The sequence below is a fragment of the Lontra canadensis genome, unplaced genomic scaffold (genome assembly GCF_010015895.1).
Source record: "Lontra canadensis isolate GAN:19392208 unplaced genomic scaffold, GSC_riverotter_1.0 scaffold80, whole genome shotgun sequence".
Lineage (NCBI taxonomy): Eukaryota > Metazoa > Chordata > Mammalia > Carnivora > Mustelidae > Lontra > Lontra canadensis.
The window spans coordinates 8,439,632-8,465,844 of record NW_022631074.1 but is presented as its reverse complement, the minus strand read 5'-3'; the positions used below and the strand labels follow the sequence as shown (position 1 = coordinate 8,465,844).

At 33.5% G+C, this 26,213-nt stretch overlaps 1 protein-coding gene across 5 annotated transcripts in view; it reads right to left on the bottom strand.

The window, feature by feature from the left end:
- Positions 1 to 26,213, bottom strand: part of EPHA6 (EPH receptor A6) — an 835,383-nt gene that overhangs the window by 762,391 nt on the left and 46,779 nt on the right. For all 5 annotated transcript variants that reach the window (XR_004385536.1, XM_032882241.1, XM_032882242.1 and 2 more), the window contains exon 2: positions 1,787 to 1,851. Coding sequence is in view for 3 of the 5 variants with exons in the window: in XM_032882241.1 (XP_032738132.1) it covers positions 1,787 to 1,851 (65 nt within the window). In the remaining 2 variants the exon portion in view is untranslated. The remainder of the gene's footprint in view (positions 1 to 1,786; positions 1,852 to 26,213) is intronic.

The window sequence follows — 26,213 nt, the reverse complement described above, 5'->3', positions numbered from 1 at the left end:
TTCTCTGACTGGGAAACAGAACTAAGATATACCTCATCAGGCTATTGTGAAAATAAAACATAAAATTCTTAGTGCAGTGTCTGCAAATAGAAAACTTTGGGGTAAGCATTACTTTTCAGACAATTCTGCCCCTTCCCTCAGTAGTAAACCAGAAATAGTAGGGAAAAAAAAAAAATCTCCCTTTCAAAACACCTATGACAAGATCAGTAAGAGAACAACAGCAGTAAGTTTATTTGTAACTTTTTAAGTCCTTGTCTCCTCCTCACCAGTTTGCTTTGAAACGCAGCCTGGTCAAGACAAATACAATCACTGCAGCAGGGATGTAACTCCTTCTGTCCCTCACACAATTCTTTGGTTATGACAACATGAAGCCAGAGATAATATATCCACTAGTATTTTTTGTCATTAAAAAAAAAATGGAATAGTACTTATAAACTTTATAAGTTCTTACAAATTACTTTGTATACTGACAAAAGAAATATATATATATATATATGTATATATATATATATATATATATCGGAAGATAATTTTTTAAAAAATGTTTCATTCACTTCTTGAAATTAACTGTAATAAACTAGACATGCTTAGTACAGCCAATAAATATTGATGTTTAATGAAAATAAGGTGATGAATGTATATAGTTTCAAAGATATATTTTCAGAAATGGTTTGATGAGAGCTTTTTGAGAATAAGATGAAAATTTCGGAAAAAATAAAATCAGTCTATAAAACAAACCAATCTAAAGAGACAAATAGCCTGTTAAAAAAAGAGAGGAAAATTTAACTCTTCATAGAAAATTATAGTTGAAAATACACATATTAAATGAGTAACTATTGCTATAAAAGGTCAAATTCAAACAATATTTGAATGATTCTAAAGAAATAAAACATTTTCAATCAATTTCTTTTAGGGTTAAATTTGCAGATGTAATGGAAAAAGCAATGTAAAAATATCAACTAAGAATCTGGTGAATGAAAAAAATACAATTTCTGAAAAAAGGAAGAAAAGCTAACCCAAGTATATCTGAATAACAGCTAACTACCTCCATTACTGAAAATTTTGCTAAATTAGACAAAATCTAATAAAAACTTCACAAACCACATTTTTACTTTAACTTGAAATTTAAAAAAAAAGGAATAGAAATACATTGCAATGTCAAAATGATACAAAATACATTAAACCATATAAAAAAGCAGTTCTAACCACAGCTCAAAAGATATCAGTACTTGAAAATTTGTGGTTTGTAAATTACACACCCTTAAATTACACATGCCTTTCAAAAGCAAGAACTCAGCTAACAAAAACCTAATCATAATATTCCTTTTTGTCAAGTTCAAAAAACACATACTACTTTAGTATGCTCATGTTTTCTAATAAAAAACAAATTGTTAATATCTGTAAAGTCCACTTATGATCATTTAAAGTTTGTTTATGGACAAATACTCACTGAGGTTACCAAGTTTAATAAACCTGTATATAAAAATCTCTCTTGAACTTATACACAGAAATTTTTTCTGAGAAAACATTTATATGGGAAACAGTCTAATGTTACTATATATATAAAGATTATATTAAAAAATGACTAATCTAAAAGAAGCAAAGATTTTTATACAATATTCTCATTGGTTACAAGTTCTAACTGCATTTTAATCTTTTCTTTGGGATTTTAGTTATATGCTAAAATTAATACTAACTGCAGCCCAAATCCACTATCTTTTAACTATTATAACAGACCCTAAAAACCTAGCAAGGATGAAAAATTTAAAAACATAATTAAACTTACCCCATTTAATGGATATGTTTTCCATCCTAGCTCTCCCAGCACAGTTGTTGTATCAAGTAACACAACTGGAATTTAAAAAAAAAAGTACATGAATTTCACAATTGATGTAAAAATGTTATTTAAATCATTAATGCCAATTATATTTACTATTACTCATTGCATTAATTTTAATATGCTGCATTACTTACCATAAAATTAACTGTATACTAAATACTAATGTAATAATAATACCAAGTCATGATAAAATACATGAGGTAATTATAACTTATTTTCAAAATATGTAACTTGTGTTTAACAATGCTAAATAAAACAGATAACTGAGAAACAGACCTAAAAGTCATTTTTAATAGCTGGCTTTTAAAACTGATAAATGTTGATGGAGGTAATCGAGATGATGTTACTGCCAGTTGACCCTTGAGCTGGACCCAGGCAATAGGGGTCTCCTCACTCCCCTCCATCATCCTCAGAATGTAAGCTCTGCCTGCTGTTTCCCTAGTGGGAGCTGGTTCCAAGGACATAGCCTTGAGAGAGCAACATGTTGTTGAGACCACGTGGATAGTATACGTGAAGAACCCAGTTACGGCTTCTATGAAAACCTTAAGATTCTGGTGGGTGGGTGTGGAAATCTTGCAGCTGCCTGAGACAAGTAAGTTCCCTTGCTTATTAGCCCTCCCACCTACCAATTTGGAGTGGTCTGTTTCTTTCTGCACTCTCTCTTGGCCTCCGTGAACAGGGGGGCCAGTTTGGGGACAAATAATGAAATAATCATCTTTGTTTTCCCTACCACTTTCATATATAGTCTTTTTATACCACATTAAAGAAAGAAAAACTGTGTTAAAGCAGGCTTCTGTAGTTTTTTCATGTTACTAAATGCCCTTATATTTGATTTGCAAAGTATGAAAACAAGTCATTTTTTAATAAACCTACTATCTTTAAAGCATAGATTACATTATTATTGTACATGCAGATATACTAACAGCTGAGGCAAATGCAAAAACAAAATCCATGCATCTTTTTTCCTAAACAAAAGTTACTCACAATCTGATCAAAACTCAGACATAAAAACAAATGATTAGAACATAGTCTGTTAAATTTTTAAAATGGAAGATTATATAAAAGCCTAGCAATTAAGTTACATTAGAGCTAGTACGAAGGTCTGGGAGAATTTCACAAAGGAGATGCAATTTGAGCTGACCTAGGACAAAAGGATTTTCAATTAGATGTGATAAGAAACAAATGATTTACTTTTAGAATAAAGTAACCGAGCTATAACTAAATCATTTTTTGGTTGCTGGAATCAGGACTAAGAATGGGCATTATTTGGGGAACTAGCAGGATAGCAATGAGGTTGGAAAGTTAGAGATCGAATGGGGAGGATTTCTGTGGTGTTTCCAGCAAGATAAATGTGTAGGGTCCATGACTCAGACCTTTATTTTTAACTACTCTCTCTAAGTCCCCTAGATGCCAGGAGGCCATGGATTATAGTCTGAGAAACAATGCTTTGATATTTCATCATGAGTTTTAGATCTTCACATAGTTAAGAAGTGGGGTTTTCTATTTGTAGTTTTAAAAAGTTCCACTGAAAGTATGCTATTTGGTGTCTATTGTAAGGATTCTGTGGTTTTTCTTATTTGAATCACTATGTTTTATTCATTTTTTAAAAGATTTTACTTATTTATTTGACAGAATGAGGGAGATCACAAGTAGGCAGAGAGACAGGCAGAGAGAGAGGGGAAGCAGGTTCCCTGCTGAGCAGAGAGCACAATGTGGGTTAAGTATAAAGCCATACATCAATTTCTGAGATGAATGCTAATTACTCATTGTAGAATATTCTTTCAGTAATGTTAAAATGAGTTTACTAAATATACATTTGTAAAACTGAACTGTAATTTTTTAAATTTTATTGTGAAAAATTCTCAAACATATTTTAGAATGTAGATGAAAAACAGTAAAATGAGCCCTCATGCACTCATCACCCAAATTCACTAATTACCAACATACAGTCAATCTTCATCTATATATCTTTACTTACTCTCTCTCACTGAGGAATTTCTTTGAAGCAAATTCCAGTAATAATCATCTATAAAAATGTAGTGTATATTTATGATAGACTCCCTTTAATATAGCGATAATATCTTAGTTTATTACTATAAATAGTAATTCCTTAATATCATCAAATATCCAGTGTTTAATATCCCTATAGTCTCAACTTAACTTGAACAGAAAAATCAAGGTCCAAGTAAATGCAATCCATTGCAGTGAGTTGATATTGTTCTTTGTTTTTTTTAAACTATAATTTCCCTCATTAACTTTTTAAAATTTAGATTTATTGAGGTTATGGTTTACTTATAATTTAAAAATTCACCCTTTTAAAATGTACGTTTCTATGAATTGTGACAAACTCCCACATCCATGTAACCCATGCTAAAATCAAGCTATGGAATATTTCCATCACCCCTAAAATTTCCCTTGTGACCTTTATGGTGAATCCCTTCCACAGTCCAGCCACTGGCAACCACTGATTTAATTTCTGTCCCTATGATTTTTGCCTTTCCCAAAATGTCAAACCAACAAAATCATATAGCATGAAAACTTTTGAGTCTGGTTCTTTCATGTAGCATAATGCATTTGAGATTCATCTATGTCGTTGCACGTATCAATAGTTGGCTTTTTACTGCTGAAAGTATTCTATTGTATGGAATTCCCTACTTGATGCAAATGTGAGCTATTTCCAGTTGGGAATGTTATAAATTAAGCCAGTATAAACTTCCATGTACAGATTTTTATATGACCTTAGGATTTTACTTCTCCATGGTAATAGGGAATTCCTGGGCTATAGGGAGAACATTTTTTATTTATTTGTCAGACAGAGAGAGAGGACACGCAAAAGCAGGTGGAGTGGCAGGGAGAGAGAGAAGCAGATGCCCTACTGAGCAAGGAGCCTTATGTGGGATTTGATCCCAGGATCTTACGGTCATGACCTGAACCAAAGGCAGAGGTTTAATCAACTGAGCCACCCAGGCATCCTAAGAATGCTTGTCTTTAAGAAACTGCCCAATTGTATTTCAAAATGGCATTAGCAGAATATGGTTTTCCAGTTGCTTCACATCCTTAGCAGGATTTGGTCTTGCCCAGCTTTTTTTTTTTTTTTTTTTTTTTAAGATTTTACTTATTTATTTGACAGAGAGAGACACAGCAAGAAAGAGAATGCAAGCAGGGGGAGTGGATAAGGGAGAAGCAGGCTTCCTACTGAGCAGGGAGCCCTATGTGTGGCTCAATCCCAGGACCCTGGGCTGAGCCAAAGGCAGAGCCTTAATGACTGAGCCACCAGATGCCCCAAGGTATTGTCCAGTTTTTTAAAGGCATTCTAAGAGATGTGTGATGATATTTCATTGTTTTTTTACATATTTCTTCAATTACTATCCAGTTATCTTTTTCACTACTTGAAATCAAATTTACTAAAAAAAAAAAGGTTATTTTGTCCCACATTCTAGGTTTTTCTAGTTGTGAGATACCATTCAACATGTCCCCTATTCCCTTTATTTTCTTTAAATTGGTAGATTTAGTAGCTTGATCAGATTCAAGGAACATACCAATGTCTACTATGGTCATGTCAAAAAGACTTGGGAACCAAATTTCATAGGCTTTCACTGGCCAAAAATGGATAATGTAATCATACACACAAGGTTAATGCATTCATAATGATTCATAATGATAAAATATACCTACCGATAACTTTTGCAGAATACTAAGAAAGCATTATATTTTAAAAACTGGTAAGTAATCTGAAAACAACAAAACATTTATTTTGCTTTTTCTATATAAACTACTTATGAATAAAGAAATAGTTAATGAAGGAACATTTCTCTTATTGAAATAGTTCAGGTAATAAAAGAAGGAATGACTGAATTAGGCTATCCCATTTTCTACTCCTAATGAATTAATATATTTAGCCAATGGTTTTCAATGGCTGCTTGCATCACCTAAAGAGAAAAAAGGACACATAAAAGGCTAGAGCTTTTTAAAAAGTTTCCTTTATAGTTTCATTTACTTCCTATTAACATACAATTCTAACAAGCCTGGAAGTAAAAGAAAGTACAATAAAGATGATGTATACATATATATGTATATGTCATATATACAAACCCACCCACATATATATATACATTCCTTCTCACACACACACACAAATTATACAAAAATATTTGATGGGATTTGGGATCACTCAGTATAACAATCTCACATGTTAGATAAAAAAACTAAAGATATCATTATAATAAATATTCAAAGCTAAAAGTTTATCTCATTATCAAATGAAAGTTATTTTCATTTTTGGTATATGCTACTGAAAGTAATTCAGAAGTATTAAAGACCAGCATGCAGTTCCGGATACTCAAAAGTTCAATGTAACTCATTTAGCACATTTATACTTTTGAAATACATCATTATTTCCCTGCAGGCTGGCAAAATAATGATACTAATTCACAGTCACCATAGGAAGAATTTTCTATGTTATTTTCTTCTTGATGTAATCACCACATTGTCCTAAAAGTTCTTTCGTTTTTAAACTACCCAACTAACAGATGAGAAAACTGACCTTCAGAAGGTTAAGTAGTTTTCCTTGATATCAGAAACAGATTTGGATTCCAACCGAGGAGACTGATGCTAGACTGTCCTTTGTATGTCCTTTAATGTTGTAAAACATTTATAACCTTTAAATTTCTTAAGTGTTTTTTTTCTTACCCTTTATAAAAGTTTTTAATTTAAATTCCACTTCGTTAACATAGAGTGTAATATTAGTGTAAGGTGTACAGTACAGTGATTCAACATTTCCATACAACACCTGGTACTCATCACAAGTGCACATCTTCACTCCCCCATCACCTATCTTATCCATGTCCTACCCCCATTCCCTCTGGCAACCATGAGTTTGTTCGGTTTAGTTAAGAGTCTGTTTCTTGATTTCCCTCCCTCACTTTTACTTTTGTAGATACAGAGAAACATCACTATTATCTTTCGCTGATCCAAAATCTTTTATCCTAGTTTTTTCATCGATGGCTTCTACAGAAATTTATGGGTATTACATATAAATCATACCATTTAAATCAATGGGTTTATTAGAGCAAAGCATTCAAAAATCTCTAATACTAAAGTCTGCCAACAAAGATTTATTTTTCGTAGACTGGCAAATTAATTAATTGCTTAGTTGATATAATTTTTTTTTTTTCTGAAACACTGTTAGGCTGCTTGGTTCTCAATATTTAACATTTATAAACTGTGAGGTATATGCATTTCAAAACAAACAAAAAAGGAAAATATGTAGATATCTACAAAAGTGTAGAACCTTAGAATTTTCTTATTAGCTTCAAGAAGCAAGATTTATATAATTACTTTATTTTCTTCTTTAAACTGCAACCATACCTTTTCAAAATTCATAGGAACAGTAAAATTTCAGTTGCCTTCTTGACAAATGAATGAGAAACTGATATTAAAATAAAACTAAGGAGTTTGAGATTTTTCATACCTTTACATGTGATAAATGTTTAAATTTTACTATTTGTTTCATATATAAAACCCCCACAAATTCAGGATTTTCAGGCACACTAATTGTATTGAACCCAGCAAGGTGAGAGCTCCTCCTGCTGGTTTCAAACAAGAGTTACCTAGTCCCTACCAGTGCAAAAATACTGTAAACTTAAAGATGAAAAAACCACTATATGTTGACATAAACTTCAATAAAAAGTCAATACTTTTTTATTTTTAATTTAATGGAATGCTTTTAAACATGGCACAATTAATACCTATTATTTATGTAAGGAGTACATATGAAAATATAGTTATTCATATTATCAATAAGAAGTTGGATAAATCAAAAATAAGTGCAAGAAGTAGTAGGTTAGTGGTATCAAAATAAAGTGAAAATGTTTGTTTAATAAGCAACATAATTCATAGAATATGTTTGCTAAATTACATACAATTTTCCCATTAACTTTTAGAAATAAATTTCCGGCATATGGTATTTCTCTCTGAAAATATCTCTTAATTTTTTAGTACTCCCTTTACTCATTCTTTTGGAAATTACAAGAAAATTTCGTTGTGTTCAAAAAGAAGACAGCAAATGATAAAGACAAGACTGATAGTACTGGATTAAATGAGATTAATGTGTACCTAAAATTAAAAAGCTCAATGCTAATTTCTTGCCCTTGAATAATTTATCAAGTCTTTTTTACATCCCTTTTAATAAGCTTAAGAGATATTTATTTTAGAAACAATTAACATATAGGTTTATAGTATATAATAGGTCATCTCTACTCCAACTGCACAATAAAAAGGACAGGATTTTATTTGTAATTATTTTGACAAATTAAGCAAAACAGATCAATTGACCCACTAAGAAAGTAGTTATGCTTTTAGGATAATTTTGTTGTAAAAAATCGAGTTAATGGCATGTGAATTGAGTCCAAAGATTTACCAATATCCTCCAACAGACTTCATGTGAAAAAGAACAAGGTATTTCTTCTTATAATCATTCAATTTAGAGCCTTTATTTCACAAATAAATCCCAGAAGGTAAAGTTACCTAGTTACTTAGTAACAACATAGTAGTAGAGGCTTTTGATAGTTAATTCCAGTCATGTTCCACTGACTGTAACACACCCTACTAACCCCCATAGTTCCGAACAAACTAGTTAATAGACAAAGGGACTATTTCTGACATAATGACCAGATACAACATAATCAGAGAATACTTTTGATTATAGACAGACATGCATTTTTTGTATGCATATGTATATGTATATATTTTTTATTTCTAACTTTTCTATTTTAATGTCATCCTGTTTATATTCTGCTTTAAACTGACACTCACATTACAACATTAAACGATTTAGTTTTAGTTTTGACATAATCGCATATTTTTGATTGACAAAAATCACAGCTGCAATTTCCAGATCTGTATAACTATGGGTATCTACCCTCACACAAAGTGAGAATCAATATTTAATTCCTAAAAAATCGAACACAAATTGCTTTAAATAAACATAGAATTATTATGTTTACCCCTAGTATGCCCCTATGTGTATTGGTATTATTTTAAGCCAACATTCTCCAAAAAGAATCATTTCTTCTTAAAAACAGTGAAACTACTTTTATCTAGAAACAGATCAATATTTGCTCATAAGGTGAATTTACAGCATTTTGTTTTTTCATGCCTTTCTTAATTCTGTGGTTGCTTGCCTAATTTTAATATAGGTGGTGTTCATGATTAATTTTCTTACCCCATGTGAAAGTTTGAAAATCCTATTTGAAAGATAAAATAACATGAACACAGTGACATTAAACAGCTTTCTCAAATTTAGAGAATAAAATCAAGGCTAGAACTTTTGAACTCATACCGTTCAGCTTTCTACTCTATTAGAAAATGATATCTTTTTCAGAAAGCGTGTTCAAACCTCTCTACCTCTGTCCTTTCTGGAAAACAGATCATTCTTTTTTAGTTCTGATGGAAAAAATAAGATATAATAATCAGAAATTGTTTTCCTTTGTTCTTACCTTAAATAGAGGAAAAAAAAACAAAAAAATCAAGCTAGTTTGTTATTTGTAAGGCAAGTTATACTTAGAGTTAAGAACTGCTACCGAAAACCAGTTGATTAAAAATATAACTAGTATTGTTCATCTCATTTCCACACCTTATTTTGTCCAAGAGAACCTCCATATTGTTATCCTGCTTGACACAGCTTTATTTGCTTCAGTCCTAAATCATTTTTTAAGCCTGCCATCAAGACAGGCAAGCTTACCCCATAGACCCAAGGAGAACCCAGATGTGGATCTGATCCATGGTAAAGTCACCAAATGACAGGTGCACCCCAGGCTCCTGAGAAATATCAGTAAGACTTACAAATGAGTCAGCTCACAAGTCATGCTTTCCCCATCAAACTGTTCAGTTATTTCTATAGATTTTAAAAAAAGGAAATTTGGCATGTTCCTAATTAATAGCAAATACATGTCTTTCATTTTGGCATTTTCAGCACTTTGATGTATAAAAAAAACTAAGTAGTTTTGTGTATGACCTGTATTATTTCCATTTGTTTCAGTTACACGGAGATTAAATAGGTAGGAAAGACTATTTGTCTTCGGTTTTAGATTTACTAGTCATACATCTAATAAATGTGATCTTTTCTATCTGTCACAGAAACTCACAACACTTACTACATATTCCCCAATATGCCCAAACCATTGACCCCTTCTCCTCATCACTTACACAGTATCAGAAATGCTTCTTGCCTTTCTAGTGCTTTCTTTTCTTATATTTCTCACTTCTCTTCCATGGCTTTGGACACTATTTTTTTTAAATATTATGAAACTCAAGGTTTGAAATGCATTTATTTTTTTATAGCTCTGGTAAAAACAGATTATGACTACTTATTTGAAAGTCTTATCTAGTCTTATTTAAACATAATGGCCATCTCAATATAAAACCATTTCTACATACTGGAAGAACAGTCTAAAAAAATTATTGAAACCATTACTCTAAAAAGAATCAATAATGACTTTGTACTGAGAAAGAAATAATGAGTTTTACTAAAATCTAAGAAAAAAGTATATGAGTAAAGGAAAGATTTCATTTTTACCCTTGGAAAATGGAAGTGAATTTTTGGTTGTTGTTTTTTTTTTTTTTTTCCCCTTTGAAATATTGGTTTTTTTTTTTTTCCATTACACTTACATGGTTATGTCCATAATGGAAATCATTTTTAACTCCCTTCATTAATATATATGTAGTCACAAAAGTGTTACTTGATTTTACTTTAAGACATTTTGATGTTATTTCAACATTTATTAAATCTGTTATATTTAAGATGCTATTATTAGCTATTGCAGGATATAGAAAGTTTATAAGATACTATGTGTAGCCTGAAGGAGTACCTGATGTTATTTTTTCACTCCCACTTTAAGGATTTTTGTGTCAACATAAACATGCCATAGTTTATTCAAACATGTATATAGCAAAGAAGCTTAAAATGCCCTATTCAGAAGGTACTGAAGAGAAAAGGCTACAGCTATTTTGTACAACATGTAGAATTAAACTGCTATTTCAAAAGGGCAAACAGCCAATAGCATATCAACATCTCCATAAAACTGTCAGTAATTGGACCATTTATCTCACTTCCTATAGAAATGTCAAAGATAAACAGATTTTAGAAATGTATTCCAGTAGTCAACAGTAAGGAAAATAATAATTTTCTACCTGAAAAATACTTTTCAATGTAATCCCCAATACAAGAAATATATGCTAATTTGTGAGAAAAGATAAGTGTTTTACTTAAAGTAAGAAATTAAAAAACTGAAGTACACATTACTAGAAGTAAACATTAACTAATTCAAGCTTTAGTCATCAGCTATAAAAAATTATCAGGTAAAAAAGTCATACTTGTATTGTTAAAATTTTGGAAAACATATATATCAAACAACTTTGATAGGGCAATATTCTCCTTTTGTCCATTGAAATTGTGGCCAAATCAAGATATAACTATCAGGGCACCTGGGTGGCTCAGTCAGTTGAGCCTCTGACTCTTGGTTTCAGCTCAGTTTATGATCTCAGGATCCTGGAACTGAGACCCACATCAGGCTCTGTGCTCAGTGAGGAGACTGCTGGAGATTCTCTCTCCCTCTCCTCTGTCCCTTCCCCTCCAATCACATGCTTTCTCTCTCTAAATTAATAATTAAAATATTTTTTAAAGATATAATTATCAATATGTATTTTAAAAATTACTTCTGCCAATACAGTATGAGCTCCTCAAGGAAAGGGGCTGTGTGTGTACATTTGTTGAATAAAATGAATGAATGAATGAACAAATGAATGAACAAATGAATGAATGAATGTACAGATGAATGGAAGGGAGCCTAGGCAAAAAACTCATGTCTTGAGAAAAAATATTCTTAACCAACTACTGAAAAAGCAATGCAGGATTAGTGGGAAGGCAGGCACTGGACAAAATTTAAGTGGCCATTGTGCTTACTTTTTAAGGGAGAAGGTCAGAGGCTACTCGTAGATGACCTCTCTAAGAGGTGGTTAAGGGACAAAGTGGTTTTTGGAAAGATTAAAGTAGGGATTTGTTTCGAGCACAGAATGGACTGTTAGAAGACAAACACCTTCTGCAACTTTTGAGGTCCATCTGGCCCCAACGCTTTCATCAAAGAATGCCCTTAGACTCCTTGCTCTCAGTCCAAACTCTCTGCATCTATAGCCCTGTCTCTCACAGCCCATAGTGTTCAAATGATCCCTTCTTATCTGCTGCCCCACTGAAAACACTCACCATATCAAGAAAACGTTTTCACGGGGTACCTGGCTGGCTCAGTGGGTTAAGCTGCTGCCTTCGGCTCAGGTCATGATCTCAGGGTCCTGGGATCGAGCCCCACATCGGGCTGTCTGCTCAGCAGGGAACCTGTTTCTCCCTCTCTCTCTGCCTGCCTTTCTGCCTACTTGTGATCTCTCTGTCAAAAAAATAAATAAAAAATCTTAAAAAAAAAAAAAAAGAAAACATTTTCACTAAAACAGCACACAAATGTGCTTATGAATACTCATTTCCCTTATTCTTCCTACTTTAGTTATCCAACTTAAATTTGAATTGATTACAGCACTCTCTGGGTGAAAGTGAACTTGAGACTCTTTAATGGCATAGATAAAATCGTGCCACATAAGCAATTCCTCATAGAACTGTATTGAAAAAGAACTCCTAACAACACAATTTTTATCATATCCAAAGATATTACCCTCTGTTTGGATTATATTGTCTGCCTGCGTAAACTTAGCCAAGTCGTAATTCTTGCTCGACCAACTGTTGGGAATTGCTCTGCCATTAACCAAGTAATTCTCTTAAGTTTTAGTATCTACCCCAACCTGGCTCTCCACAGATTCTGATCTTTTTAGTCACTCTTCCACAATAACATGCATGACTTAGTATGTAAAAACAAGAGTAAAAAATAAGTTTGCTTATGTCAAAAGCAAAATTGCCTCTTCTTTGTCCTTTGAATCTCTCTTGTTAATTGATCTACTCCAAGAGTCAACAAAACAAAACAAAACAAAAAACGAGAGTCTTCTAAGAGAAAGCTGAGAACAGTGTTTTTTTTCCTTACATTTCCCCATCCACTCTCTCCAGCTATTTCCAGAAATATAATCCATAATCTAGCTTAAGTGTCTAAAACAGATAGAGCCAAATTGCCAGTTGAAGATGCTTTCCTACAGCAGCTAACTAAACTGTCCATAAACACTTAGATTTAACAGCTGCTTACAAAACATGATTGTCATATCATAAAACTTGATAATCTGTTCATACAATAATTATATTTCAGGAGAGATGTTGCAGAAGAATAATTTAAATAAAATGTAATTTTTAACCCTTTTACCATAATTTCACCATCCTTGGCTGTCTAAGAAATGTATGTTGTCTCCTGAATCACTAAATCGAATTATACTGAGGATTTTAGTAAGTAATATTGTCTATGGAAGAGAATTCTCTCTGTAATGAGAGAAATGGGGAGGAAAAATATGACGACAAAATATAAAGACAACTAGTTGTCATATTTTTTACACATAAAACAGCTTTTAGCATAATTATTTGATAAATAAAGTTATGAGAATTATGTAGGACAACTTCCTACTGAAACTACTGAGGAAATGACAGAGCAAATGTGATGCCAGATTTAGAGGCACATGAACTGTAAGACAGCTGATCTTTTGTGGCATATTTCTGCACTGCAGACGAGTCAGGAGAAGGAATGGTTCATAAATGAAAAATTTACAAATGTGATCCATGCCAAGATCAGCACGACTTCAGTATGTAGGAAAGAATGACAGATGGACACTTTATTGTTGGCAGAAAAAATAAAAGAAACAAAACAAAACAACAACAAAATATAGGCATTATTATCATTATTCTGAAGGGAAGGCAAGTCATTAAGTACTATTGTGAAAGTGTTTATCATCAGGATCTTGTGCAATAAAATAAATGCAATAAAGATGATAATGGCATTTTAACATTTAGGCAAATGGAGACCATTTTATCTAACACAGATTTACCAAGCATAATTAAACATAAGAAAGCAGATACAGGTTTTTATAAGACATTGATTAATTTCAGGGGCACCTGGGTATCTCAGTGGGTTAAGCCTCTGCCTTCAGCTCAGGTCATGATCTCAGGGTCCTGGGATCGAGCTCCGCATCAGGCTCTCTGCTCAGTGGGAAGCCTGTTTCCCCCCTCCCTCTGCCTGCCTCTCTGCCTACTTGTGATATCTCTCTCTCTGTCAAATAAATAAATAAAATCTTTAGAAAAAAATAAGACATTGATTAATTTTAAGTTATTGATTACTCAAGACACGGATTATGGTAAGAAATATAAAATGTTGAGAAATTCTTTGGGTAAGGTCATCAGGATCCAAACTCCATCCTCAGCTACCATGACTGGGAACCTCAATTCTTATCCTTCCAAGGAGCAATGATCATATTTTAGGAGATTGACTCCTGCTAATCAGACATACATGAGTCTAATTTATAAATAAGGATAATTTATTCACTGATGATTGTCCCCTCAAGGAATCTCTTTCCTTGCAGGTAAATACATTCAAGAGACTAAATTATGGATCAAAGATTTCTAGGAAAGTTCTAAATTACTGGAAAGGATTAAACCTGTTTCACTTTTCAACCCTCTACGTCTATTTCGATGTAAGGAATTAACAATTTTACCTACCTACTTTAAAGCTCCTAACTTTGAATAGTGCCAAAGAGAAAAAAGAAATTTTCTACTTCTAAAAAGTGTTTTTCAAATACATACATTGTCAACTTATTGTAACTTTGGCATTTCATTAGCCTAAAGAGATCCATGTCCCATTTCTAACTTATAAAATGAAAAGAATATATTTTAAGCCACTATTTCAAACACAATTTATAAGGCATATTAGAGTCTCCATAGTTATATCCTATTATTGGCTAAACTTTGGAAGGACTGATTTTTATTTTTTGGAAAGAAAACTGGTTCTATGCATAGATTCTCATTAATTACAAAGTAGTATGTGTTGTTTTTTTCCCCCCAAGGAAGATCCTTCTATGTGAATAAAACAAATCCCAGTTACTGAATTTTATATGGCTTCAAATAAGGACGTAGAATAACATCTGTGACCATCTGCACAATTTTGGAAAGAATCTAAACTTTTAGGCATAGAGTCCACAATTGGTTGGACAGATTGATTTGGTCTAAGACAAGTCTTGCATAGAGAGAGCGGAAGCAGGCTCCCTGCTGAGCAGAGAGTCCAATACAGGGATCGATTCCAGGATCCCGAGATCATGACCTGTGCCGAAGGCAGTGTCTTAACACACTGAGCCACCCAGGCCCCCAGGTCTAAGACAGGTCTTTACTGCAGTCCTTATTTTTATCAACCAAGAATGAGAAGAGTTTTAAAAACTTAAAACCATTGATTTGTCAATATGGTTTCTGAGAAACTTACTAGTTTACTTCTCAATGACATTATTTGATCATATAATCTAAAACCACCATAATCTGAGTAATGCACAATTTTACATTCTTTGGGAATATGTTACTTCTTATTTTCTGTCTTCAAGCTTTTCAGGAAAAAAATTAACAGTTTGGGGATTTGAACTGTTATTTCAATACTATCAATCTTCAAAACAGTATCTCTTAGCAAAAATCACTTTTTTGCTTTAGACACAACACAAACTGTCCCCTGTGTATGGGGGGCAAGGAGAGACCAAAGAGAGGGATGCCATTTCAGATTGGTAGGTGGCAGGTTCTATTAAACAATGGAACTTACTTAAAAGCCTTGTCTTAGGCAGCCACAAGATAAGTGTACCTCCACACCTGCCTGTCAGGTCTTAAGTTTGTAGAAGCCTCAACTAGGTACACTCACATGTACTGTTCAGTTGGTCTCAACATCTTACCTACTCTAGGCTACGTCTTTGGAACAGCTCCCACTGCAAGAATCCTGGGAAGAACTGTACATTCCAAGGACAGAGGATGAGGTGAGAAGACTCTGATTACCCAGGGCTAGCTTACTATTCAACTGGTAGCCATATCTTCTTGATTACCTCTTCCAAGACTCCCAAACTTAACAAGTCCACATTTGACTTTTGATTATTTTCCCATGAACAGATAGCACCTCCTGTTTTCCCAATTTGAGTTACTAGCACCCTGCATCTGCTTAAGCACACAAATTAGGAATCTGTATCCAATTCTTTACTCACCCCTCACTGCTCATCTATCATTTTGCAAACCATATATTGTAGACAGAACAACAACCCCCCACCAAAGTTGTTCATGTCCTAATCCCAGAAATGTGTGACAATGCTATGTTATACAGCAAGGGAAATTAAGTTTGCAGATGGAATTAGGTTGCTAATCATTTGACCTTAAGATAGGGAGACTATCCTAGATTACCCAGTTGGCCCAATGTAATAATCAATAAATGTCCTTAAAAGTAAAAGAGAGAGTCAGAGGAAGTTGTGACTAAAGAAGAAAGGCACAGAAAAATACAACTTGCTGACCTGAAGACAGAGGAAGGCAGCAATGAGTCAAGGAATGTGGCAGCCTCCAGAAGCTGGAGAAGGCAAGGAAATGGATTCTTCCCTACAGCCTCGAGAATGGAACACAGTCCCACTGACACCTTGATTTTAACCTAAAGAGATCCATGTCCTATTTCTAACTTACAAAACGATAAGAATAAATTTTTGTTTTTTAAGCCACCAAATTGAAGATAGTTTGTTACAACAGCAAAAAAGAACCAACATACTAAAATTCCTAAATCATCTTCAAATCTATCAATTTTTCTATTCGCTACCTATTTCATCATTCAACTGATCTGGGGTCTCTTGATCTTTTTCTTCTCATTTAACTTCCATAATACAGTCTCAAGGATTTGCCTAAAAATATCAATCTGATTTTTCCATTCTTTTCTCAAAATCCCTCAGTGGTTCACCGTATCACTTAGAAAATTCTCCCACTTTAAAAAAAAAAAAAAAGGGGAGGTGGGGGTACCTGGGTGGGTTAGGCCTCTGCCTTCGGCTCAGGTCATGATCTCAGGGTCCTGGGATTGAGCTGTGCATCTGTGCATCGGGCTCTCTGCTCAACAGGGAGCCTACTTCCCCCTCTCTCTCTGCCTGTCTCTCTGCCTACTTGTGATCTCTCTCTCTGTGTCAAATAAATAAATAAAATCTTAAAAAAAAAAGAAAGAAAATTCTCTCAAAATATTTGCTATAAATGTGCACTTATTTCTTCATAATATATATATTAACATTATACCAGGTTCTGAGCATAAAGGTGAATCAAAATAAACATAGCCCATTTCTTCAGGGTTATTAGAATCTAATGTAAAAAACAGAAAATAAATAAAATATAAAATAAATATATAACTATGTTACGAGAAGTGCTATGAATCTAATTTAGATTTTAGGCTCACAGAAAGCCTCTAGAAAGAGTCATAATTATAGAGTGGAACTATTTTCTGTATTCCATTTAGATTCATGATGTGAAGTATATAACAATGAATTGAAGAAGACATGAAATAAGGTGTTGCTGAATTATTTATAATTCAGTATTTCTTTCACTCTTTTAGTGCTAGAACCTCATTGTCACTGAATATGCTCTAACATTCTATGGTAAAATGTTCAAGAAAACACAGTAAAGTAACTGCTGCCTTTCAAGATATCCTTTTCACTGCATGCAAGACACTTCTTGTTTTGATTTCATCTCTTTGTCCTTCTTCTGCAGTCCCATCCCTCCCCTACATTACTCTGATACACTGGTAATGCTCAAACTCACTTCATCCTCTCACCTCTCTACATTTCATTCTATTCCTTTCTTACTGAAATTTTTTCACTTTTTTGGTTCTGGAAAAAGACTCAGTCATCACTTATGGCTTAGCTTAAATGTGATTTCTTATAGAACCTTTCTAAACTCATCACCAAAAGATGTAGATGCTCTTATTGTCATGTGGCATTGAAATCTGCTCATACTTTACAAACAGTAATTATCTTACTTTATTTTACTTCAGTGCCAAGATTTTCTTTGTGTAACTGTACATAATCTAAAATCCTTGAAGACCAAAACCATATATTTTAACATCCACAATCTTCCTGAATTTTGATTATCTTAAAAATAGTTAATTAAGTGGATTAGCAAAATGAGAATAAATATGAATTTGAAAATAGTTAGTAATATTATTATTCCACAGTTAGTAAATGGCTCCGAATGTCAGTAAAAATGGACAACTCAGAGTACAGAAACAAAAAATAGTACTTACAAAGTACATTAGAATACACTGGAGAGGAATAAATAATTAAAAAAAAAAAGTTTGCTTTTCTATCAGATTGCTACAAATGAAACTACTAGTGCAGAGCTAAAGCACTAGCAAAGTCACAACAATAATCCTGAAATCCTGATCTTATGGGAAAGAATAAAAATTACTACTGAAATGAAATCATAGTGATTCAAGAGCCTCAAGAATTTAAGCAAAAAAAAAAAAATCAATGGAAACCAAGTAGGACAGCTTTAAATATATAATAATAAAATATATTTGAAGTAGTTAAGCATACTCTTTTTAGATCAGTTTTTAGATCAGTTTTCTTTTTAGATCAGATCATATTTATAATTAGTGATATGTAATTAAGTAATCTGAAAAAACACACTTAAATGTAAGGGAAAAACAGCTACGAATAAGAATAATTATCTACCCAAAATAAAAAAAATCAGTTGGTGCTCCTGATAAAAGTTGGTGTATTATGGTCACTGGAATTAACTAATGCTAAGGAAAGGAACATCAGATGGCACAAAAAGCATTTTAAAAGCCACAGAAGTTGCAAGAACATATTTGAAATTATATATAAGAATCCTACTGATTTGACACTTTCATCTTGAAGTTGCCAGAGTGATGACACAATTTTATAGAGTCCCCTATTTGGTTGGGTTTTGGTTGGGTTTTCAGATTTCCAGTTATTTTTATTAGAGTCTAGATATATTGAAACTTCAGAAAATGAGACAGACTATTAATAAATCTCTATCCCTAATATGCTCTAAGATATAGTTATAAATTGTGATGACATGCCTTTGCATCTTAAAGGAGCAAACTATGGAGATAAGGAAGTATGGAAACCCTTACAAGATTTCACATTATTACTGGGGAAAGGGTCCTTTCTTTTTTAAACAGGGGAGCCAAATGGACAACAATCAGGAGGGATAGGTTATTCTGACTCTGGGGTCAGTGGCAATTATCTCCTATATCCTGTATTATAAGAGCCATAATACACTAGTCATCTTGTTTTTGGAGAAATAGATGATGTAATCAAAGAAATTCCATAAAACAACTATAAGAGAAACCTATCAAATGAATAGTTTGCTTAAGGTCCCAATCCCGGATAAGTAAGTTACTGATGTGAGAAACACTAGACATAGTCATTCACCTCCTCATCATCTCTTTTATCAACAGTCTATTGAGTACTTAGTAAACCCAAGAATTATGCAAGGGACTCACGTACATATGAAATGGAGCTGAATAGTCAGAGGAACATAAACCATTTTGCATTAGGAAATGTTTTGAGAAATGAAGAAAATTCTTCAAAAACTAAGTAATATACTGTACCACATAAAATTCTTAAAAATAGAGTGCCTGAGAACATTTTGTAAACTGACCCAAACTCATGAAACTTAGTGACAAGGAAATTATTTTGAATTAATCCTATCCAAAAGTTTAAACTTTGATGAACATTCTCTTGACATAGTATTGGACCCATGTTGATAAGAACTGGAATTTCTAGTTTTTCTAGAAGATTAATACTCTAGTTACTCCAGACCTACTCCAAAATGTCACACATTATAAAGAAATGTTCTCACCATACCATCATAAATAATGGGATTAAGCTAAAACATTTGGTCAATTTAAAGAACAAAAAACAATTTGCAAGTATGTATTTCTTCACTTATCTTCCTCTTTCTTTCTTATCTTCCTCTTTAAGATGATATTTCCTCCAGTATTCCCTAAATTCAACAAAAATTCTGAGCGAATCTCAAGTGATGAACATGTCCTACAGGATCTTGACATTCATCTTTTTTCTTAGCAATCTATCTCTCAAATCCAGTGTTCCAGGCCTTACCGAATTTATATCATGTTTTCAAAAACATCAAATTATTTGTGCCTTCTCACAAACTAATATCATCTCACCTTGGTGACAACCTACTCACCCATGGTCTCAGTTTAAATGGCAGTTCTTGTTGGAGACTCTCCTGATCTCTTTTCACCTAATGATGGAGGAATGTCATGTTTAATGGGCCTCCTTAGACTAATGCATATTTTATAGTTGAAAACCATGTAACTATTTACTGTAAGTATTCAATCATTTATTTCCCAGAAGAGAATAAGTTTCATAAGTTTAGAGACCAGAGTCACCTTTATCAGCAACCATTTTTAGAACCTAGTAGAATGACCTATCAGAAGGCTATCATTAAGAGTCAAAATGAGAAATAATGATAGCCTTAGCATTAAAAATTCTCACAACTGATCAATGCCATGGTGAACTCTAATCCTTCTAAGTATACTTAGTATGCCCAGTTAATTTTTGCTTCTCATTTGAAACTGACCATGTCAGTTTATATTATTTACATATAACTTCATATCATGGATGAGAAATATAGGAGCCAGAAATATGAGAAGACTTACTAAAGGTCACTCAGGTAGTTAGAGTTACCACCAGATTAAAATCCGTATCTGAGCTAAAGATCAAGATGTCAAAGTAGGAAGATCCTGAGCTCTTTCATAGACACACTAAAACAACAACTGCATATAGAAAAACTCAGATGAACCTGAAGACTAGAAGAGCTTTTTCACAACTAAAGATATAAAGGAAAAGCCACATTGAGATGAGTAGAAAGGGCAAAGATACGATCTAGTTAGGACCCACAATCCTAGCCTAGCAATCCAAAAATGAGAGACATATCAAATTGGAGGTCCCCCTTGGGGAGCAAGAGGTTTAAGTCTTACATTGGGCAACTCCATCCTGGGGATATGCACTGGGAAGACAAGACCCTATCACACCTGGCTCTGAAAATTAGCAGGGCTCAACTGTAGACGAGGCAGAGGGCTACAGTCAACTGAAGTTCCTTTCTTAAACGGCCTACATACAAACTCACTCACTCCAAGACACAGCACAGAGGCAGCAGTTTGAAAAAGTCCTGGGCCATGTATAAAGGAGATTTATTGACAAATTTGAGGGCATGTATCAGAGAAGCAAGGATCTATAGGAACTTCCTCCAGAAATGCAAGTGCTGGCATGTTCTATTTTTCTTACTCTCCTTCTCCTTAGCTGGCCTAAGACTGGTAAGTGCTATTTCTAACACTCTCCATCTATCTTGCCAGCTCCACTCATTCCTCCCTATTGTTCTCCTGCGGACCTGCCCCTTCTAACACACCCACCCAACAGACACCTCTCCAAAATATCTCCAACCCTGCCATAATCAATGGATGACCTCAGCAAGGGCTATAATCCTTCCCTTGCCCCTTCCCACCACACCCAGTAGGCAGCCTCATCTAGATCTAGCACCTTCCCCATGCAACTTGCTCCTCAACCATCAACCACCTGGTAGGCAGTTTTGTCTAGATCTGGTGCTACCCCAAGTACCTCCCATCCTGCCAAACCCCCAGAGCATGGCCACGATTGGAATGAGCATGCCCCACCAAAGCAAATTCTACCCTGATGCACACAGTAGGCAACTCAGTTTGGACCAACATCTCCCCAAAGATACTCTACATGAGGAGGACCGCCCCACTTACCAGTGCACATGGAACAGCTACAGCCTAACCACAAGAGGGCTTACAGAACCAACCTAGGGGATACACCTGGAGTGCATGGCTCTGGCGACCAGGAAGGGGAATTGTGCTTCTGGGTTCCAAAGGACACCTTCTACAGAAAGCTACTCCTTTGGGATCAGGAGATGAAACTGATACACTTCACATACAGAAACAGATATTCCAGCAAAATGAGGCATTGGAAAAATATGTTCCAAAACAAAGAATGAGACAAAACCTCAGAAAAATACTAAACAAAATACAGATAAGCAATTTACCTGATAAAGAGTTCAGAGCAATGGTCATAAAGATGCTCATCAAACTTGAAAGAAGAATAGATGAACACAGTCAGTATGTCAACAAAGAGATAGAAAATACAAAAAAGAAACAATAAGAGCTAAAGAATATAGTAATTGAAACAAAAGTACACTAGAGGAAATCAAGCACATATTAGAGGATGAAGAATAATGGATCACTGATCTGAAAGACAGGGTAGTGAAAATCACCCAGGCTGACTAGCAAAAAAGGAAAAAAAAAAATTAAAAGATAAGAGTTTAAGGGAAATCTAGAATAGCATCAAGCATACAAGCATTCACATTACAGGGGTTCCAGAAGAAAAAAAAGGAGAGAAATGGAGCAGAAAACTTGTTTGAAAAAAATAATAGCTGAAAACTTCCCTAACCTGGGGAATGAAACAGAGTCCCAAACAAGATGAACCCAAAGAAGTCCACATCAAGACACATAACAATTAAAATGTTGAAGATTAAAGAGACTCTTAAAAGCAGCAAGAAAAAAAAAAAAAAGAACAACAACAATTAGTTATTTATAAGAAAATCCCCATAAGAATATCCAGCTGATTTTTTAGCAGAAATTTTGCAGGCCAGAAAGGAATGGCACAATACCTTCAAAGTTCTGATAGAAAAATAAATAAATAAGAAACCCTAAAACCAAGAATAGTTCATTTGGCAAGACAAACAAAAGTTAAAGTAATTCATCACCACTAAACCAGTCTTACAAGAAATGTTAAAGTGTTTTCTTTAAACCAAAATTAAAGGGTTCACAATAATAAAATACTTAGGAATAAATTTCAACAAGAAGGTAAAAAAACCATAAACACTGATGGAAAAAATTGAACATGACACAAAAGGAAAGATATTCCATGCTTATAGATTGGAAAAATCAATACTGGTAAAATATCCATACTGCCCAAAGCAATCTACAGATCTAATACAATTCCTATCAAAACAACATTTTTCACAGAACCAAAACAAATAATACTAAAATTTGTGAAGAACCACAAAAGCCAAAGCAATCTTTAGAATAACAAAGCCAGAGTTATCACAATTTCATATTTCAAGATATACTGCAAAGCTGTAGTAAACAAACAGTATGATATTGACCCAAAAATAGATACATATATCAATGGAACACAATAGAGAGCCCAGAAATAAATCCATGTGTATATGATCAATTAAGCTATGACAAAAGAGGCAAGAATATACAGTGGGGGAAAAGACAGTCTCTTCAACAAATGGTGCTAAAAAAACTGGATAGCTACATGCAAAAGAATGAAACAGAACCACTTTCTTTTACCATATATAAAAATAAACCCAAAATAGATTAAGGACCTGAATGTGAGACCTGAAACCATAAAGTTAATTGAAGAAAACATAGGCAGTAATCCCTTTGACAACAGCTGTAAAAACATTTTTCTACTTATGTCTCCTCAGGCAAAAGAAATAAAACAAAAATAAACTATTGGGACTAAACCAAAATAAAAAGTTTGCACAGCAAAGGAAACCATAAACAAAATGAAAAGGCAACCTACTGAATGGGAGAAGATATTTGTAAATGATATATTCAACAAGGAGTTACTATGCAAAACAAACAACTTACACAACTCAACACCAAAAACAAACAAACAAAAAAACACTAAAATGATAAAAAAAAAAAAAATGGGCAGAGGGGCACCGGGGGGCTCAGTTGGTTAAGTGGCCAACTCTTGATTTCAAATCAGGTGAGGATCTCAGAATCCTGGAATAGAGCTCTCAAGCTCTGTGCTCAGTCTGGAGTCTGCTTGGAGATTCTCTCTCTCTGCCTTTCCCCCACACTCACAAACACTCTTGCTCTCTTTTTATCACATAAATCTTTAAAAAAATGGGCAGAGGACCTGAACAGACATTTTTCCAAAGACATACAATGGCCAACAGACACATGAAAAGACTTTCCACATCACTCATCATCAGGGAAATGCAAATTAAAACTACAATAAAATATCACCCCACACCTGTAAGAATGGTGAAAATTAAAATGACAAGAAATAATAAGCATTGGCAAGGATGTGGAAAAAAGGAACCCCCGTGCTCTACTGGTAGGAATGCAAATTGGTGCAGCCACTGGTGAAAACAGAATGGAGGTTTCTCAAATTAAATGGAGGTTTTAACTGGGGAAAATAAAATGGAGGTTTCAAAAATAAAAATAGAATTACCATATGACCTAGTAATTCTATTACTAGGTAACTACCTCCCAAAAATGAAAACAATCATTTGAAAAGATATATCCACTCTTATGTTTATTGCAGGATTATTTACAATAGCCAAAATATAAAAGCAACCCAAGTGTCCATCAATAAATGATAGATAAAGAAGATATATATGTGTGTGTACATATATGAAATAAAAGGGATCCAGAGTACACATCTTGATGAGCACTTGGCAATGTACAGAATTGTTGAATCACTGTATGTTGAATCACTGTACACCTAAAAATAATATGACACAGTATATTATTCATACTTTAATTAAATACATAAATAAGTGACCATAACAAAAGTAAAGAAAATTATGAAAGAAAATAAATCTTGCTGGTAAAAGCAAACATACAGTAAAAGTAGTGGCTCAACCATTTACAAAGTTATTATGAAAGTTGAAGTACAAAACTAATAAAGTCAAGCATATCTACAGGGGCGCCTCAGTTGCTCGGTCAGGTAAGTATATTTACAATAACTACATAAGGAATACACAAAAAATGATGTCAAAAATGACATCAAAAACATAATATGTGGTATAAAGGTAAAAATGTTGTGCTTTTAGAGGGTGTTTAAATTTAAGTTACCTTCAACTTAAAATCTATACATATATAGATATGGTGTTATACATGAACTCATGGTGACCACAAAGCAAAAACCTATAGCATATACACTAAAAATAATGAAAGGAAGCCAAATATAACACTAAAGAAGTCATCAAATCACAAGAGATAAAAAGAAGACAGAAACAGAGAAGAACTACAAAATAGCTAGAAAAGAATAAAATGCAGTTAAGTGTCTACCTGTGAGTAATTACTTTGAATGTAAATTGACTAAGTACTACAATTAAAAGACACAGGCTGGCTGGCTGAATGGATAAAAAATTTAAAAGATAAAAAAACCTAGACCCATTTATATGCAGCCAACAAGAGTCCCACTTCAGTGGGACTGTAAAGACATTTACAGACTGAAAACGAGATAGAAAAAGATGTCCCATCAAATAAAAACCAAAAAAAAAAAAAGCTACTGTAACAATTTATATCAGAAGAAATAGACTTTAAAACAAAGACTGTAACAAGAGATGATTACATAACATAAAGGAGTCAATACAACAAGAAGATAGTTATATCTTTGTAAATATGTACCCAACATAGGTACACCTAAATATGTCAAGCAAATATTAACAGATTTAAAAGGAGAAACTGACAGTAATGTAATAACAGTAGAAGACGATAACATTCCACTTACATCATAGATCAACTGGACAGAAAATCATTATGGAAGCAATGGCCTAAATAACACATTACACTATTTGGACTTAATAGATATATACAGAATATTCCATACAAAACCAGAAAAATACATAGTCTTTTCAAGCACACATGGAACATTCTCTAGGATAAGATCACGTGTTAGACCACAAAATAACTCACAATACATTTAAAAAGATTGAAATCACAAGACTATTTTCTGACTCCAACAATATGAAGCTAGAAATCAATTTTAAAAAAGGAAAAACACAAAGATGTGAAGTCTAAACAATATGCTACTAAACAGCCAATGGCTCAACAACGAAATAAGAGAAAATCAAAAATACCTTGAGGCAAATGAAAACAAATACAGTGTCCTATAATTGATGGGATACATCAAAAGTAGTTCTGAGAAAGTTTATAGTGATACAGGCCCACTTTAAATCTCAAGTAAACAACCTAATCTTATACCAAAAAGAATTAAAAACAGAACAACAATAACAACAAAAAAGCCCAAGGTTAGTAGAAGGAAGGAAATAATAAAGATCACAGTGGAAATAGAGACTGAGAACATAGAAATGATCAGTGAAACGAAGAGCTGGTTCTTTACAAAGATAAAGAATACTGATAAACCTGGAGCCAGACTCTTCAAGGGAAAAAAAAAAAAGAGAACCCAAATAAGTAAAATCAGAAATGAAAGTGAAGCTACAACTGATGTTACAGAAATACAAATATATTATGAGATTACTATGAACAATTATAAGCCAAAAAATTGGATACTCTAGAATAAGTGGATAAATTCCTATAAACAT